This window comes from Molossus molossus, unplaced genomic scaffold (assembly GCF_014108415.1).
Source record: "Molossus molossus isolate mMolMol1 unplaced genomic scaffold, mMolMol1.p scaffold_m16_p_16, whole genome shotgun sequence".
Taxonomy (NCBI): Eukaryota; Metazoa; Chordata; class Mammalia; order Chiroptera; family Molossidae; genus Molossus; species Molossus molossus.
Window position 1 is genome coordinate 60,084,202 of NW_023425351.1, and position 19,577 is coordinate 60,103,778.

The 19,577-nt window shown below is 37.3% G+C and overlaps 1 protein-coding gene across 10 annotated transcripts in view; it reads right to left on the reverse strand.

Annotated features, from left to right (window-relative positions):
- TAF2 (TATA-box binding protein associated factor 2) overlaps positions 1 to 19,577 on the reverse strand; it is a 78,419-nt gene that overhangs the window by 24,273 nt on the left and 34,569 nt on the right. For 8 of the 10 annotated variants that reach the window (XR_004959835.1, XR_004959836.1, XM_036263782.1 and 5 more), the window contains 7 exons: positions 16,944 to 17,196; positions 14,266 to 14,406; positions 11,317 to 11,427; positions 9,096 to 9,289; positions 7,685 to 7,824; positions 4,906 to 4,975; positions 1,845 to 1,954 (listed from right to left, as the gene is read on the reverse strand). Coding sequence is in view for 8 of the 10 variants with exons in the window: in XM_036263782.1 (XP_036119675.1) it covers positions 1,845 to 1,954; positions 4,906 to 4,975; positions 7,685 to 7,824; positions 9,096 to 9,289; positions 11,317 to 11,427; positions 14,266 to 14,406; positions 16,944 to 17,196 (1,019 nt within the window). In the remaining 2 variants the exon portion in view is untranslated. Of the gene's footprint in view, positions 1 to 1,185; positions 1,212 to 1,844; positions 1,955 to 4,905; positions 4,976 to 7,684; positions 7,825 to 9,095; positions 9,290 to 11,316; positions 11,428 to 14,265; positions 14,407 to 16,943; positions 17,197 to 19,577 lie in introns of those variants that run through there. The other 2 variants (XM_036263790.1, XM_036263784.1) reach the window with 2 other exon arrangements.

Sequence of the window (19,577 nt, forward strand, 5' to 3'; positions counted from 1 at the left end):
TCGAGTGGCTGCCACCTACACGACCCCAACCCCCCCAATCGGGGCCAGAGACAAACTGCAGTCGAGGTACGTGCCCTTAGTGGGAACCAAACTTGGGACTCTCTTGTCCACGGGCTAATGCTCTAACTGCTGAGCCAAACCGGCCAGGGCTTGTTTGGTGTTTTGAAAGACAGATTAAGAATAATTAGGCAGCACACTGAAGGCTGTTAAACTGCACTGAGCTCTTGACTATGGTTTTCACTTTTTATTTATTTCTGTGTGGCTTTTTCACTTTGGCTTGCCTTCAGTTTGCATGGAGGGATGAACACTACTATTTTGTTCCTGAGTGAGTTCCTGATAAGAGTTTTTTTTTTTCTCCTTCAAATAATTGACTTACAAATACTAAAATTTAAGGCTGATAAGAGGGAGCTAAAAAATGAATAGCAGTGCTTCTGTTAAAATTACAGAAAAGATAGCCTGGCTAGTGTGGGTCAGTGGTTGAGCGTTGACCCATGCACCAGGACGTTGCTGGTTCAATTGCCAGTCAGGGCACATGCCCAGGTTGTAAACCAACCCCCATGGGGGGGTGTGCAGGAGGCGGCCAATTTATGTTCTCCCTCATCGATATTTCTCTCTCTCTCTCTCCCCCCCCCCGCCCATTCCCTTCCTCTCTAAAAACAAATTTTAAAAAACCATTTTTAATTACAGAAAAGATAAAAAATCAGAACTCCTCTGTAATTCAAAACCATGGAATAAAATCTTAAAATGGTTGTCATTATAGCGAAATTCAGTTGAGCAGTATAGTGGAGAAAATCACTTCTGCTTAATTCCAGCTAGCTCTGTGATCATAGGCAAGCCAGCTGCCTAGGCCCTAAAATGAGAGCAATTAACTTGGCAGGTCTTTAAGTTCCCATCAGATCTGAAATGCCAGGATTCCAAATCAATCAACTCCATTAGATATCCTGGAGCTGCTGCCAGTTTCTGTGACAGCATTTTGAAAACCCTTCTTTAATCTTCTAGATGTCCCTCCCACCCCAATCACTTACAGGCAAGGAATGTTCATATATTGATAAAACAGTCATTATTGTCTTCTCTCAGGCAGAAATGCTGTCCATTCTGTCTTCACTGGCAGTGAAACTTTGGGACCAACCCTGCTTATCTGAATCAGAACAGCATTCAAGAAGAAAGCAGAAAACCCAGTATTGATGTTCTCTATTCAAATCAGAAAGTATCTGAAGAAAAAAACCCCAAATAGTGAATCTGATCCTAAAAAAGGATCATCTCTTCATTTTCTGAAGTAATTGCTATTAAAGCTGATGAAGCCAAAAAACTGCTAAGAAAGATTACTTAGAAAGTCACTTTTTCAGGACATTTTTCAATAAACCCAGCAGTCCTTACTGATGACAGAAGCTTAGAAATGTGTGCAGAGTGGGGCCAAAGGGTAGTTCTGTCCTGATCTTTTTGTCCATCTTACACGAAGTAAAAACGGCAAATTTAATTTATATTCATATGTATAATTTCCTAAGAATAAAGTGAAAATACTTATTTCCAACCCTTTGTACCTTCTGAAATAAAAATAATAATAATAATACTTTGCAGGTTTATGTTTAAAGCTCCTTAACCATTTGAGACACTTTCACATAAATTAATACTTTTGTTTCTTCAATCACCCTGTGGGACAAAGTAAGTGAATATATCATTAGCAAATGTTATCACATCCACCACTGTGAAGGTAGATGTAGTAAGTATCCTACTTAAAAAAAAAACAAAACAAGAAGTAAACCATAGTTCTTTAAGTACTGAAAACCTGTTGAAATGTAAATAATTCAGTCATAATTTTTTTTTTTTTTTGGAAAGCCACTCACCAGAATTCATAAGTTTCCAAAGTTGATCTACCAGGGCTTCATTGCATAAGGGAGACTCCATGTTCTTAGTAAATGGTGGGTTCTTGGTCAACATGTTTAAAATCTTATGTCTGGAAAAGAAAAAGTAATTTTTGCAGTCTATTAAGAACATTTGAAAATGACCTGTAATTCCTTTTTCCTATTTTATCATCCCCCTTCTTAGATATAGCTTTGTGTTTAAGTTTAGTTTCATTCCAAAAGGCTTATTACACCCTCAATATTTACTACTGTTTTTTTAACTAAAAAATTCTGGTAGGTTTTTTTTCCTAAAATTGCCTTAGTGTACAATTAGGTCTTCTAAAACCCGACTGTGTATTCTTATTAACCTTTCCCATCCTGCTTCTAAAATAAATGTTTTACTCTCCTTAGAAAAGTTTACAAAAAAGACTGATCAGTAAATATAAAAATCTTAAAATGGGGGGAAAAAATCACATATAGGCCAAGAAGAACCCTACATTTGAGATAATAAAATGAATATAAGCATTATTATTGTATCTTTGTAAAGCATGGAAATGTGCAGAAGTATTTTAAATATGGAGATTGCAAAAAGATTTCCTCTAATAAGCTGAGGTTTAGAAAGTCAATTCATAACAAAGTATCCTTATAGATGGCAACAGTTATACTCCCCTATAGGGAGTTTTTAACCTTAATTAAGAGGCTATCTGAACACATTATGGGATCTTCTGAAAAACAGGGCAATGCGACCAAATAAAATTTGAAAAAGATAATGTCCAATACTATGAGAAGAAGACACCATAGAAAGAGAGAGAAAGAAAAGAGGCAAGGAGGTTCTGACAGTAATTTAACACTTGGTGAAGGGATAAAGGCCAGGCCTAAGACAAAGTCTGAGAAATTCAAACTTCAGAGTCATGGAATACTTGGATATAATGGAGGAAGAAAGACTCTGAGGTTATAATTTTTCCTGATGCTAGTAAAATTTTAAAGAAGGTGAACCTGGGAAATTTTTATATTTAATTGTTGGTAGAAAGATATCAAACAAGATTAGTACTTGAGAAAGAGATGGGAGAAAAGTGAACTGCTAGCTTGTAGTTAAATCACTTAATCCCTTTGGCTTCAATTTTATGTCTGTAAAAGTGAAAGGATATGGGCTCACTTTTTTTTTTTTTTTAATCCTCACTCGAGGACATTTTTGCATTTATCTTCAGATAGAGCAGGAAGGAGAGAGGGAGAAAGAGAGAAAGAAACATCGATGTGAGAGAGACACATCGACCAGCTGCCACCCACATAACACCATGGGGCTGGGACAAACTACAATACACCCCATGGAGTTGGAGACAAACTGCAACCGAGGTACGTGCCCTTAGTGGGAACCAAACCCGGGGGGGGTCTCTCTGGTCTGTGGGCCGACGCTCTAACCGCTGAGCCAAACGAGCCAGGGCTGGGCTCACTGTTAACATCCTTTTGTGCTTTGGAATTTTAAGACCATATGAAAGACTACTGAAAGGCTATAAGAACAAATAAAACTTTATGGTATTTACTCAGATCACTGCAAACTCTTTACAGCTACGCCAAAAAACTGTAAAGAGTACTCTGGGGAGATCTTTGAAATTATCACTGAAAGAGCAATAATGATTAGTACATGTATTACTTTAGGCAATTAAACATTTCTTTAAAAGGTCTGTTTTTCTTTAAATGTTAGATTTTTATAAATGACTAAACACTCAAAGCAATACTCAAAGGAGATCAAGTTTAAGGGAAGACAATGAGAATCTTATGCTTAATTTTTCAGAGATTAAACATCAAAACGCACAATAAGCATATGTTTCAGACATCTGGAACAAACCTGAAGCAAATCCTAAGAAAGTCATGGGCTTATGTCATATTGACAGCTGCAAAAACATCGTAGTATTTCCCTAGATAATTGAGAAATTTCTTTGTAGGCTAGTCCAATACAATTATCAATCACTACCTATAGAAATGGGAGTCACAAATCAAAATGAAAAATGTTCAAAAACTTCCAGGAGAAAAGGCATTAGATACATGTCCCTTGAACTGCTACACTGTTATATGCACACTTGACTCCAAAACTAGAATATAATTCCATGTCATCTTTAAAATAGTCTGCCCAATCTCAGGCAATATAACTAATACATACAATGTTAATAAATGGGATATACCATAACACTACTCTTTATTTTTAAAGTGAAATCAATCAGCCCTGGCAGGTTTGGCTCAGCGGTTAGAGCATCAGCCTGCAGTCTGGAGAGACCCGGGTTCAGTTCCCGCTAAGGGCACGTACCTCGGTTGCAGTTTGTCCCTGGCCCTGGTTGGTTGTGCGGGTGGCAGCCACTCGATGTGTCCCTTTCACGTCGACGTTTCTCTCTCTCTCTCTGTTCCTCTCTCTCAATCCCACTCTACCTGAACAAAAAGTGGAAAAATGTCCTCGGGTGAGGATGATAAAAAATAAAATAAAATAAAATAAAGTGAATTCAATCAATCAGTAGAGGTTTCACAATTTTGGATATATATGCAAACTATTACATAAGCTTTCCTTTAAGTTACAGTAGAAATCATGTATAAAATTACAGAGAATTTTATTAATATATATTTTTAAATGTCTTTTCAAAGGTAAATCAAATTAAAAAATTTAAAAAGGGCATTACAAAAGCATAACATATTTCTATGTTTATAAAAATAACAAAGCCCTGGCCGATTTGGCTCAGCGGTTAGAGCGTCGGCCTGCGGTCCGGAGAGACCCGGGTTCGGTTCCCGCTAAGGGCATGTACTTCGGTTGCAGTTTGTCCCCGGCCCTGGTTGGTTGTGCGGGTGGCAGCCACTCGATGTGTCCCTTTCATGTCGATGTTTCTCTCTCTCTCTCTCTTCCTCTCTCTCCCTCCCACTCTATCTGTGCAAAAAATGGAAAAATGTCCTCGGGTGAGGATAAAAAAAAAATAAAAAAAAGAATAAAAATAACAAAGACTTGTTCCCTGTATAATTTTCTGAAATTATTCAATTTACTTTAGCACTTAAAAAAAGAAAAAAGTATAGCACAAAAACTAACCTTACATAGGGTACAGGGTCATTCTGAATCATATTAAGTAGCCACTGCAGTTCTTCATAACTCCTATCCACTGAAAATAAAAATAAAGAAATAAAATATGTTTGTTGCAATTATATCAAATGAAACAAGTGACGGACAAGGAGTTTACACTTACTATTTACGACTCTGCCTTAGTTGGATTTCCAATCAGAGTTGAAGGCTGTAGACAACTTCTTTACATTTTTAAAAAATGTAATAGGCCACTTTGTAAATGTTATAAGTATTGTGCTATATGTAGCCAAAACATAAAACAGAACCAAGTGTATATTTTTCACTATAGCTCAAATCAAAGGCAAATATAGCATTAAGGAAATTATAATCTATTGAGCCCTAAATTAGAGATGATTAACTCTAAATAGAATGTGTTTAAATAAAATTATTTCTAGATTCTTAAATCAAATTATAGACTGGTCTGATACTCAATGGTATCTCAACTATATTATAAAGTGAACTGTTTTTGCCCAAGTGGTTTCTTTCATTTAAAACCAATGAGCACGGGGTTTCGGACTAGCAGAGCAGCTCCCTCGCTGCGATCTATTGAAAAGTAGCCCTCGACACAAGGGTTTGTCTTGTCCTTCCCATGCTGCCTGCACAGGCGGTGTTGGGAGGGGAAGGAGGGCCCCGTGGGCCACGGTGGCCCTTGCGCAGTGGCCTCCTCTCTGATCCCGCAGGGGCACGGCCTGGGATGGGCGGTGGGTATGGGCGGTGGCGGATCCACGCGTACTCTTTCCCCAGGGGGAACGCAGGCTGCCTCCTCTCCTCCCCTCTCAAAAAAAGCAAAATAACCCCAAGTAATCAGCCTTAACTTTCAACATAACATAAAAAGCAATTACAAAAATAGTGCTATAACTATAACTGACAAGTAAAATGCTTCATTAGCTATTTCTATTCACTTTTTCAACAAATTTTGCTGTTATGACTTGAAAAGCTTTATTTTCAGAATTTTATTTCTAATATTTTCTATTTTCAAATGACCTTAAATTCATGGATCACATTTAAACACCTTTTTGATTTTTGTTTTCTTTATTGATTTGAGAGAGAGAAGGGAGAGGGAGAGATGGAAACATCGATGAGAGAGAACATAGATTGGTAGCCTCCTGCATGCCCCCCACTGGGAATCGGGCCACAACCTGGGCATTTGTCCTGACCGGCAATCGAACTGGCGACCTCTTGGTGCATGGGTTGACGCTCAACCACTGAGTCACGCCAGCCTGGCTTAAACACCTTTCAATAAAATTACACTTAACTTAGTGTTCATCATAATACTAGCATTCTACTTCTTTCAGGTACACTAATTCATGAAATTTTCATATTTATGTCACAGTGAACACCATAAACCTTGGGAAAGAAGGTTAGGAATAATGGCATGTTTAGTGTACCTCAAAACTTCTAAATTTCATGAACTGGTAAAATCTCAAAACAAAACTGGATACTGATAGAGGATTACACATTCTTTTCCCAAAAAATTCATTTAAAAAAATCACTATTTTCACCATCATTTCTTAAAAGAATATATATTGTAACCCTCCATTAAAAGAACAAATGAAGTCCGATCTGAACTTATATCAACATATATATTATACATATTATACTGATCTTACCCTTTTATAATTTCTAATATGTAAAAATTAACTAGTATCTACTAAAGAACTTCCCTCACCCCATCCTTTCTACTATCAGATGAGAAGTTCAGGCCACTTTAACTTCTTTCCTCTTCTCATATTTTAGTGCTATAAATATAGATTCATTTATGTATTTCATAATTTGCATATTAACTTGTAAAGAATTAAGTAGAGAATCTCTGATCATAATTTCCCCTAAACATTCTGCTAGCTGTTTGTTCACTGTTTTTTGAACTCTTCATATTCTGAAGAAGTCACTGGCCACGTTATTCTCTTACCTTGTATCATAACTGGGTTCTGATATTCCTAGGAATTTACACATTTTTTTCTTAACCTTAAAATTTTGTTTTATCAGACTCTACCTTAGTTCAGTTTTGTTTACATCCTATGAAAAGATTATTCCTTTTCTTCCACCTGCTCCATTCTTCATAACTTTTTTTTTAAACAAGGCATACTGGCAGGAAGTCTTTTCTTTTTTTCCCCCCTTTTTTGATTTGAGAGCGAGAGGAAGTGAGGGGGAAAGAGACATAAAAACATCCGATGAGAGAGAACATCAAACTGGCGACCTCTTGGTTGATGCTTAAGCACTGAGCCATATCAGCCAGACCATGACTTATTTTATTTTCCTTTTCATCTCTTTATATTTCTGAAAATGTTTTAACTATGTAGTAGTTTTCTTTTATTTATTTTTGGCCTTGTATTTATTCCAACTCTATAAAGCCTTGCATTAACCCTGTGCTGAGGCTCCTAATCATTTCTCTTGCTCTACCTTCACAGATACAAATCTGTGACAAGAGCAAGATATTTTCTTGAATCCTTATATAATTATAAATTTACGAATATCATTTCTATTTCTTAAAATAACATGTAATTAAAACTATAATAATGATATGCTGACTTCTTGGAAAGACCAAAGATATCTATTTATAATTGTATTCTTTTCCCCCACTGATTAATTCTACTAAGAATTCTACATTGACCAAAAATCAGTGAATCAAGAATTTAAAATGAAAATATCTGTACTGTACATAATAAGAAAACCCCAGTACCTATGACTGGCTTTAAATAGTAAACATTTCTTTCTAAAATGACATGAACATATACTTCTAAAGCATTACCTTTAGTATAATCAACAACTGCTTCCAAAGCTGCTATCCTAATGTCCACAAAGTGGCCATATTCTGCATACGATTTAAAAAGAGCTGGGTCGCTCGGCACGTGTCCATTCTTCTGAAGCACTCGTATGGCTCTCAGACAACTAGGGAAACAGTATTCAGTTCAATACTTCCGTTAAAGTATTCTGAATCAAACCTGTTTGCTAGGCACTAGAAATTTATCTGTAACAGTGAACTGAAAAAATCTGATTGGAATCTACCTTTTAATTCTGTAACATTAAATTTTTGCAATGATCATAAAAATTAAAAATATCTAAATCCTATTAAAGAAAAACAAATTTTAAAATTTGTTTGAAAATCCAATTTCAAGCTTCATCATACTTAGTATTTTCTCCAAAAGTTTGTTATATAGTTTAGTAAATAATAAATATGGAAGGTTAAACTGTTCATAATGTTGGAAACAGTGAACTGACTTTTTTTTTTGGAAACTCCTAAAGAAATAGAACTTTTTGATAATTTAGGCAAAAAAGCAAAAGTCACTTAAAAAGTCTAATAAAAGAATGCTTATACTATATCTGATGAGATAAAATATTATGTAGATATAAAAATAATGCTTTTCAAGAATTTCTGATGACATGAGAAAGTGTTTATGATATAAGCAGAATACAAAAACTATCTATATATAGCCCTGGCTGGTTTGGCTCAGCAGTTAGACCATTGGCCCATGGACCAGAGAGTCCCGGGTTTGATTCCGGCCAGGGGCACATAACTCAGTTGCGGTTCGTTCCCGGCCCCGTTGGGGTTGTGCAGGTGGCAGCCGGTAGATGTACCTCTCTCACATCGATGTTTCTCTCTCTCTCTCTCCCTCTCCCTCTGTCTGCAGATAGGTGTAAAAATATCCTCGGGGGAGGATTAAAAAAAAAAAGAAAACTATATATACACTATATGTCCAGTAACTAAAAGTTTATATTGTCACAAAAGAAAAAAAATTAGAAATCCACTCTCTAAAATATTACAGTAATAATTTATCTGTGGATGACAAAATCATAAGATTTTAATTTTATCTTTTAACTTTTCTATATTTCCCAGTTTTCTATAATGATAAATTTATCTCATTAATTATAAAAACAGATAACTTAATTTTAAATTTTAAATTAATTAATTATTTTTATCCTCACCCTAGGATATTTTTCCATCTATCTTCAGATAGAGTGGGAGGGAGAGAGAGACACATTGACTGGCTGCCTCCTGCATGACTCAACCAGGGCTAGGGACAAACCGCAACTGAGGTACATGCCCTTGACTGGAATCAAACCCATGACTCGTTGGTCCTTGGACCCACACTGTAACTGCTGAGCCAAACCAGCCAGGGCTAAAAACAAATAACTTTAAAGAAAATAAAGAATCATCATACCTCACAGTGATGGTGTGTCTATAACTTGGAAGAAGTTTTTCCATATTCAAAAACCTGGTGATTTCTTCAAGAATAAGCCGCACATCCGGATTTAAGTTATCTAAAGTTCGAACTTCGTTATTCACACTGACTGCTGGTGTAACAGAGTTAGCAAGGGCGTCAATCATTTCTGCACGATAATAGTTATCTGAAAACTAAGCCAAAAAATAATTACATAAAGATAAAATTCACGCTTCTGTTAAGAAATTAATAAAATATTTATAACCTAAGATCATAATTTATCTAAAAACACAAGTTGGTAAGTACTCAACTCTGTCCTTTGCGTAGAGTCACACATTAGAAAAAAGTGAGAGACTCACTAATTAGTAATAGATCAGTTTACTCACCAAAAACTTACTACATGAAAGGTACTCTTATAAGTAACCTAGCCAGATTCCTCTATAAACAAACAGCGGTCGTGACCCCTTTGTGGGTTGAATGACCCTTTCACAGGGGTTGCCTAAGACCATTGGAAAACACATATTTCCGATGGTCTTAGGAACCGAGACACTGCTCCGTCTCCAGGAGGGTCCGCCCACATGCAGATATGCCCACATACAACATGAGGAACTGAGTATTAAAGGGCCACTGCATTAGGAAGGTTGAGAACCACTGCTTTGAAAGGATGACCACAGTCCACAAATCCTGCTGGTAATACAGAGCTTCAAATAAGCTACTTAGTGTTTTACTCTCATATATAAACATATAACCAAAGACCACCAGATATTTCAGAAAAGTATCAACATAAAAAAGATCGGGTCAAAGGGAAAAAAAGAAACTTGAAGAACTAGAGTATTCAAGGAAAAGAAAACTAGCAGGGGATTAAAAGTCCAAAACTATCATTAATACTATCTGAGAAATAACCAAAGAGATGCCTCCCAATAGCAAAACATTGTAAAAAGAAAGACATATGCAGAGAATTGGACCAAAATTAAATTTAAATATAAATTTTTTTTAAAAAACTCCTGAAATTCTGAGCAAAAAGAAAGTGATAAAAAGTAGGAAAGAAAGTACCAGGGGATTAGAGGATTGGTAGAGAAGACATAGCATAGGAATCATAGGAGTCTCTAGTAAAAACAATGAAGTGGAGGAGAAAACCATAGGAAAAACAAAACAAAAAACTCCTAGGCCCATATTGCAGTCAATTCCCAGAGAAATTTACTGAAAGGCAATCTGGGTGTGGCTTGACTTAAGCTCAGTAAATCAGATCCTCTAGCCTGGGAACCTGAATGTGGAACCAGCGAGTTAATTCCACCAGCAACACAAACTGCCAGGGACGAAGAGCCTACCTGCCGTCCACTCGCGCTGTGGGGGCGGAACCTCCCACAGACACAAGACAACACCTACCTCAGGGTTCCTAAGTTCAGATACTGAGCAGGAGAAAAACACAAAAAACATGGCCCGCAACAACAACAAACAAACTAAAGAAAAACTACAAGGACACTCTATGGAAAAAGTTCTGTTTTCAAACCATTTATAGGTTGTTTTCTTCAAGTATTTTTATAGTTTCACTGTTCCCTCTGGTAACTACTTTGCCAACAAAGCAAAAGCCCACTTATTTATTAACCACTGTTCCTGATCCAAGTGTTTGGATCACAGAATGGACTCAAAAATTAAAAATGAGAAGGGGTGAGGGTCAAGTAGGAAAACCAAAAGACAGCACTCACTCCTCAGACCACATTCAGTTCTCACGGATACTAGAACCCTAACCGGACATGCTAGACTATCTGATATCTGATAACAAGTAAGGTGAAGTCACTTTGAAAGCATGGCATCCAATAGCTATTTGCTAAATAAATGAATAATCACACATATGGTTAAAAAAATAATAAAATTCACCAATGAACAAGTTATCCCAAGAAGGAATTATTTTCTGGTTATTACTTGGTAAAACAAAAAAGGAGTAAAAATACAACTAGGCTATCAGACTACACCAAAACAAATTTTAGCTGACTCCCCAAAATTTGATGCACAACTATCTCCACATTATGGTATGAGGAACATTAAAAACCAACTAATCTTGGTTTTCATCCACTGGTTACTATAATAAATCAAGTTTACATGTTTCTAATGCTAGAAATTTCAAGTACCACAGATTCAACAATGGTTTTCACAGTCTGAACATTTCTTTAAAAATAAAATATTACTGAGTGGTTTTATAATATTCATTAAGGTATCTTACCTTATTTTTTCTGTTGTCATTGTACTTGATTAAGTCTAAAATAAATGTTAAGACTTCTTTGGGACAAAGGTTGTGAACATTTCTCAACAGAGCCATTGCAACAGGCATAGTCTACAAAAAAAAATTTTAAGCACATAACTTACTTTTCATTACTACAATTCATTGAATTCAGTACATGTAGAAAAAGGGTTACTCTGGGGCAGACACAGGTATCTGATGGAGCCTAATCCCCGCTAATTTCCACCCCCTCCCACTGAGAACATGTCTCTCAAACATTCTAAATAAAGAGCTGAGCAGGAAACCAAGGGGAGAGCTGTGTAACTGGATGCCTTTGTCTTCATTCTTAGAGGAAATACATGTCGTGTACATTACATAAATTCAGTTCTGGGTTTTACAGTGGGAAAGGTATGGGTTTTAACATTAGATAAACCATTATTCAACTCCTACTCTACTACCTACCAAGACGGGTTGTTTGCTAGTTGCTTACTACGCACAAGCCTCACAAGCATTCCTCACAGCCCCTTGCAGAATGACATGACAGTGGCTGGGGGCATTCAGTTCAACCATCAGTCTGAGAAGACACTGGTTCTCCAATACCTCCTCATCTCAGCTTAAGGAGAAATGGTAAATTATCTGAAATCCAGCCTAACAGTCTCCTTCTCAAATGTTCACAGGCAACTTTTCTAAGCAGGTGGAAGCCTGACTCACACAGTGGTGCCCTCTACCATAAAATAAAGCTATTTAAACTCAAGGCAGAACTGCAGATGAACAGACACCACAGTCTCCAGTACACAGGGAGATCTGGACTAGCCCCTATTCTGATTCAAAATAACTACCCCCTCCACACTGAGGGACAAAAGCAGGCTGGCTCCTCTGCCTGCTTGAAGGACCACTGGCAACAGGACACCGAGTGCTACCCCAGCAGCCAGTGTTAACGCTGTAAGAACTGAGGAAAAGACTCTTTTCCATAGCAACATCTGTCCGACGCCTGTTCTGCCCTTTCAGGACTCACGTTTGATTTAGGCACTTAATCACCTCTCTTTTCTGTCACTGAAAGTATTATGTGAAAGGTGAACTGGTCTAAAAGTATAGATTTGCCAATTTTTTTTTATGGCAACCCACAGTAAGAAATACATTTACATCCCAAGCTAACACACACACACACTTAAATGCCATGTTTACAAACTAAATATAAAACCAAAAAATACCTTATACCTACCCTCATTACATGTGCATTGTGACACTGCCTGTTATTTTCCTTTATTAAACACACAGACACACACAAACTTTCAAATTAATTTCATGACCCCCTCACTACTGGGTCACAACTTCCATATTCCAACATGAATATGAAGTACACTGGCATAATGAAGGGGACATACTGGGCAGACAAAGAAATTAACTTGCTTCCACACCATAAATTAGTGAAATAACAACAGAGAGTTGAGCAACATGTTAAGTACCATAAAATGTTCAGTTCTTAAAAATAAAATAACTGGATGCCACAGACTTCTCTGACCAACCTGTCCCGAATCTGTTCTGCTGATCAAAGTCGCTGTAAATATACCATGACTACCCACTCCCAGCAGGTGTCTCAATGTTGCCAGGTAATCCTTCACTTTCCCTCCATCATATATCTCACCTTGCTCAATATTTCCCTCAACATCTATCATTTCACCTACTTTTAATCTGCTTTTTAACTACCTCAAAAAAGACAGGTTCTTATCTTTTCTTAAAATTAACCTCCCCACTATGTCCCACCCACTACCAATACCTTCAGAATTCACTCCATCTTTTTTATATTTACTGGCTCCCATTGAATATTCTCATCTCTCCCTCTCCAATGGTTCCTTTCTCTGTGCTAAATACACCTCAAGGTTTTCCTTCCTCTATCCAAAACAAAACAAACCCAAAATTTCCTTTTCTCAGCCCTGCTTTATCTTCAACAGGTCCCCTTTTTCATACTCTTCACCCCCACACCAGGAAGAAATAGGCTTCGTTAATGTTTTCTACTTCAACTTCACTCTCCTTTCTGGTCCAATCTAGTTCACTAATCTCTGCTTTCATTATTACTAAATTACTCAAAATATTTTACAAATTATTTCCAAATTGCAGATGATGACCACTCTGTCATCCTCACACTGATTCCTAAACCAGTGACTCCCCTCAGACCACCACTTTCCAAATTACCATTGATAAAAAACTTACTGTATGAAAAATATAATCTAAAATACTTCACATGCTTGGCCCTGGCCGGTTTGGCTCAGCGGTTAGAGCGTCGGCCTGCAGTCCGGAGAGACCCGGGTTCGGTTCCCACTAAGGGCATGTGCAGTTTGTCCGCGGCCCTGGTTGGGTCGTGTGGGTGGCAACCACTCGATGTGTCGCTTTCACATCGATGTTTCTCTCTCTCTCTCACTCTATCTGAACCAAATATCAAAAAAAAAAATGTCCTCGGGTGAGGATAAAAAAAATAAATTAATTAAAAAAAAAATAAAATACTTCACATGCTTGATCATTTAATTCCAAAGAGGATAGGTTTCCAGCTGAGTAAACTGAGGCTGCGTGCTGAGACCTGCCCTCGTGCAGACGCCGGCGAGGAGCAGAGCTGGGACTGAGCCCGCGCTGTGCGGCTTGTCTCTGACCCAGATATGCTGTCCATGTCCTAGAAGGACTTCCCACACCTCCATCCCCCATGCGACCAGCCCCAAATTCAATCTGGCCATTTCTACTCATTTTATTTTGAATGTGGGTAGTGAGTTACTTTCACAAAGCTCATAAAATCAATGAGCAATCACTTAATTAAAATTTTGGAAAAAATTTTAGGAAAAAAAAGCAAAAACTTCTAGAAGAAAGTAAACACATCTATTATTTGAATAATATCCAAGTTAAACTGAGATATACAGATAGTGGCATAAAACAATCGTAAGAAATTTGGAAATTAAATTGTACCTTCTGTAGAAAATAACTTTGAAAGCTCATAAAGTTGTTTGTTTTCACAATGTTTGGACAAGTTTTACAACAAAACATTCTAGTAAAGAGTGACTTCATGGCTGGTGGTCCTGTCCATGTGCTCACCATTGAATTTGCAATCTGCAAATAATTATAAAACAAAGTAATTTCCATCACCACGGCAAACATTTTTAAATAAACAAAACGGCTTTCTAAAAGTTAGCAATGCAATTGAATTAGTTTTCAACGACTTCAATTCTCAGAAATTTAATACATTTTAGCCTTTCATTATCATTTCTAAGAAAATAAAATATCCCCCCAACTTTTTATGTACACTTATAATTATTTTCTACAGGTTAATTTTGAAACTGGAGCATTTTTTATGCTTTACGAAAACATGTTTGCAAGAGGCAAGTTTGTTTGTCTATTTAGGTAGATGTAATTCTAACATTTTAAATGTATCAGCTAGAAATATCACCATGGATTTAAAGAAAGTTTTAAAATCTACCCTAATTAAAAAACAAACCAAGTACAGTGCCACCATTTAAGTCTATAAGCATGCTTACAAAAAAAGTATCTTGCTATTGATACTTATAATTTATATAAAAGTCATATCTGAAAAGACAATTAACTTTAACAATTTTATGGATCTCCTAAGAATTTGCATGCAAGAATCATAAAGATCTTTATGAAAGCAATGAAATTTTATCCTTAGCAGATAAATTATCAAAGACAATAATCTCTTCCCTCATATATCTCAATAGAGGGTAGGAATCCACTTACTCACCAGTGACCATTAAAGATAAAACAAATCCAAACCACTATATTCTGGTGAAATGTTAGACAAATAAATTTAGCAGTGAGGAAGGCAAGAGAGTCACTAAATGGGAATGAACTTATTATCAAGATGTTTTTAAATACCTGGAACCCAGTATTTCTGGCCAAATTTTTGTCTGTGTTTTTCTGGTTTTCATTTGTTCTACCTTCAGTTTTTTTGCATCTAAAGAAAAATATTTAGAACCTATCATTTTAAATTACATATCGCTAGCACTGATTACTAAACCCAAACCAACATGAAACAATCACCACAGTAAGATAATTAAGATAAACTGATTCCATGTAATCTAATGTCAAACTAAGAAATTTCTTACCAAATATATTCTTTGCTCAATGTAGCTGGCAAGTCAATACTGTGGCAGGATAATAAGAAGCTAGGGAAGCCAGGCCAGTATGCTCAGTAGTTAGAGCACTGGTGCAAGCACCAAAAGATCACTGGTTCAATTCCCAGTCAAGGTCACATACCTGAGTTGTAGGTCCAATCCCTGGCCCCATTCAGGGTGCAGGTGGGAGGTAACCAATGGATATGTCTCTCACTGGATGAATCCCTCTGGTTCCCCACCTCCCTCCCTCCTACTCTCTCTAAAAATCAACAGAAAAAATATCCTCAGGTAAGGATTAACAACAACAAAAGAAGCTTAGGGACACTCCTTGATAAGTGGAATAAGAGAAACTGAGACAAAATAATTAAACATGGTCAAATAATTTGAGCACTTTACAGCCAGCTAATAAATCACAAGGTTTTATCTTCCCTAATCGAGTAAACTTAGGAGCAAATAGTTTACACATTCCAGACCGTCCTGGGACAGAATAGGCCTTGGTCCTGGACACTCTCCAATGACGTCCTTTGAAAATAAAACTAAGCCGAAAATAACCCTACCCCCTCTATATACACATTTTGATGAGTCGACATATTGAAGAACATACCTTGAAAAACTAATGAATATTCTGTTAAGACCTTCCTGAGACCTCCCAGCTGGCCAAAGAAAGATAAAAAGCCTCAAGACAAAGGACCCACAGCAAGCTCTGGCTATAGCCCACCCATGCCTTGAATATCTGCTTTCTTTCTCCTAAACTCTAAGGGACCCCATGAGACTTGCAACCAGGGGAGCAGCAGGCAGCGCCAGCTTATCCTGGGCTTACCCAATGAAACTGTCTCCAAAGCCCCCTTTTCTCTCTCTCCTGCTACTTCTTCTACCTTAAGCCCTTCCTTTGTTTCACTGTCCTGAGCTTAATAGACAAACTTCAAAGTCACATGGACTTGTGTTGTGAAATTTTTCCTGCCTGAAGTAAAAGAACCCACACTACCAGCTAGCCAAGGAGACCCATTCTAGACCCAGACCCTGCTCGGTAATAAAACAATGATAAAAAATTCTCTTTGGTTTTAAAATCTGATTTTCAGTTTGACAATTACAAAATTTTAGTATATTACCTATTTTCAGGTCAAAACATGTTTCTTTCAAATAAGTCTTGCTAAAAGCTTTTGGCAAAAGCATTCACGGGAGCGCTGGCTGGGTGGTTCAGTTGGATTTTTATTCATTTTTAATTTGTTTTCAAGGTTTTATTTTTTTAAATATATTTTTATTGCTTTTTTAGAGAGAGAGGAAGGGAAAGACAGAAACATTGATGAGAGAAATATTGATCAGCTGCCTCCACATGCCCCCGGCAGGGGATCAAGCCTGCAACCAGGCATGCGCCCTGACCAGGAATTGAACCAGGACCTCCAGGTCCATGGGACGATGCTCAATCCACTGAGCCACGCAAGCCGGGCTAGAATTTTATTTTTTAAAATATGCAGTACTCAATCTTGTGTTCTTTCTTCCTACTGTATATAATCTCACCTTTGCAAGGCAGAAGCAAGCTGACATTCTTACTCGGTAGAAACACTGCTCTTGTTCTAGTATGTCAGTGAGCGCAAGCCGCGACGCTGGCGTGGGGAACTTCTCCAAGGCCAAGATGGACTCTTGCTGTGCCACGACATCCCTCTCGTAGCGGAGCTGGTACTGCCACATAAAGTCAGCCTGCTCAAACTCTACTTTCCTCAGGACTGACATATCAGGGTCTATCCTTATCCACAGCAAAGGGGAATCAGCACTGAAAGAAAACATAATTTTCCTTTTTATTTATTTTTTTAATTTTACATATTCATAAAATAAAAACAAAGCACTTATCAATCAGATTCTTTTCTGTGTGCAGTATTCAAGACTGCCTGGGGTTTTATGTATTGACCTTTTCAAATCACACTGCCAACTTTCTCCTTTTGTTTAATATATTTCAACTTCATCACAATGTCTGTCTATATCAATTTTGCTAAAAAGATCACCGAAGATAGTAAGATTTGCTAAAAAGAAATTCCACCTGAAACTATTTGGGACTTTGATTTGTGATTACATAATGTGAAAAGGGAAAGGAGACCAAGTTTCTTCATTTCACTTCCTATAGACAAATAACTGACTATGGCTGTAAGTGCACCCCTTGCTGGAAATCAATCTGTGACTAAGAAATGAATTATTTTACTCAATTAACTTGTTTTAACTGACTTTTAATACTTTATTTTTTTATCCTCACCCAAGGACATTTTTTGCATTTATCTTCAGACAGAGCAGGAGGGAGAGAGGGAGGAAGAGAGAGAAACATTGATGTTAGAAAGACACATCGACTGGCTGCCACCAACACAACCCCAACTGGGCCGGGGACAAACTGCAACCGAGGTACGTGCCCTTAGCAGGAACCGAACCCGGGACACTCTGGTCTGCAGGCCGACGCTCTAACTGCTGAGCCAAATTGGCCAGGGCAATACTTTATTTTTTAAATCCTAGACTCCTGACCACCTTTTTCAAACACTAAATTCTGAAATCATAGTTTGTAGGTATATCACAAATTTAATCTTATGTACTTCTCAAGGTAACAAGCACATTTTTAATCAGTCTAGAGTAGATAAAAAAGCTGTGGTACATACACACAATGGAGTACTAAGCAGCTGTAATAAAGATCTCTTATCCTTGCCCTGGCCAGTTTGGCTCAGCGGTTGAGCATCGGCCTGCGGACCAGAGAGTCCTGGGTTCAGTTCCCGCTAGGGGCACGTACCACCAAAAAAAAAAAAAAAGATCTCTTATCCTTTGAGACAACATGGAGGAACCTGGAAAGTATTATCCTAAGTGAAACAAGCCAAGCAGAAAAAGACAAATACCACATGATCTCACTTATTTGTGGAATATAATGAACATAACAGTCTGAGGAATAGGGTAGACCCAGAGACATGGAAGTAGGGTACAGACTGAAGAGGGGGTAGTGGGGAGAGGGAAGAGATAAACCACAGAACTTATATGCATGTATGCATAACCAATGGACATGGACAACAAAGCCGGGGACAGGGCGGAGGGGATGGGGAGGAGGGTGTCAATGGGGTAAAAAAGGAGAAACATCTGTAACAAAAATAAAATGAAAAAATAAAAATAAAAAATCTAATCTCTGTCAACCCTTTTATCAAAGGACCACCACTTAAAATATTAATTCAATTCATTAAATACCACTGAGTACTCACGATAGCCAAGGCATGTGATATGGAAAAATTATAAAAATGATATATAAACAGTAGTGATGTCTGGCAACCAAGTTAGTAAATAACTGCAGATGTTTTATAAAAAATATATAGGCACAATACAAATGGAAAAAAGTCTTAGCTATATATTTAAAAATAAAACTTTCAATAAATATTATCACATAAAATTTTAAAATAATATTTAAACTGTGTTTTGTAAGCATAGGTAGGGAGCCTTAAAGTACCCTGAAGCCTTGTCCAAAGACAAAGAGAATCAGCTACCACCTGAGAGTTCATGAAGAGAGTTCACTAGTACAGCACTGAATCAGACACTGCATTTTCAGAAGATCCCCAAGTGACTGACATGCATGTTATGTTTGAGAAGCACTGGCGCAGAGACCAGCAGGGTTGCAAGACAGCTGCCTACGTCAAGACTGTGCCCATCTCCACCCTGTATTTCATCTCAGTTTCACCAGGGCCAGGATAGATTTACTTTCCTCTCTTTGATTATTTTTTAATTTTTAAATAAAACTTATTGGGGTAACATTGGTTAATAACATTATATACATTTCACCACCCAAAGTCTAGTCTCCTCCTGCCACCTTATATTTGACCCCCTGAACCCTCCTTATCCTCCCCCACTCCTTTCCCCTCTGGTAACTACTGTATTGCTTGTGTCTTTGAGTTTGTTTTGTGTGTTCATTTATTGCTTTTTGTTTTATATCCCAAGAGAGAAATCATACGATTCTTGTCCTTTTCCACCTGACTTATTTCACTTAGCATGATACTCTCAAGATCCATCCATATGGTCACAAATGGCAATATTCATCTTTTGTTTGGCTGAGTAGTATCCCACTGCATATGACTTTATGTAAGATTTATTTTAACATAAGGTTCCATTGCCTTTCAAAAGTTTTAAAAGCACTAATTTCAG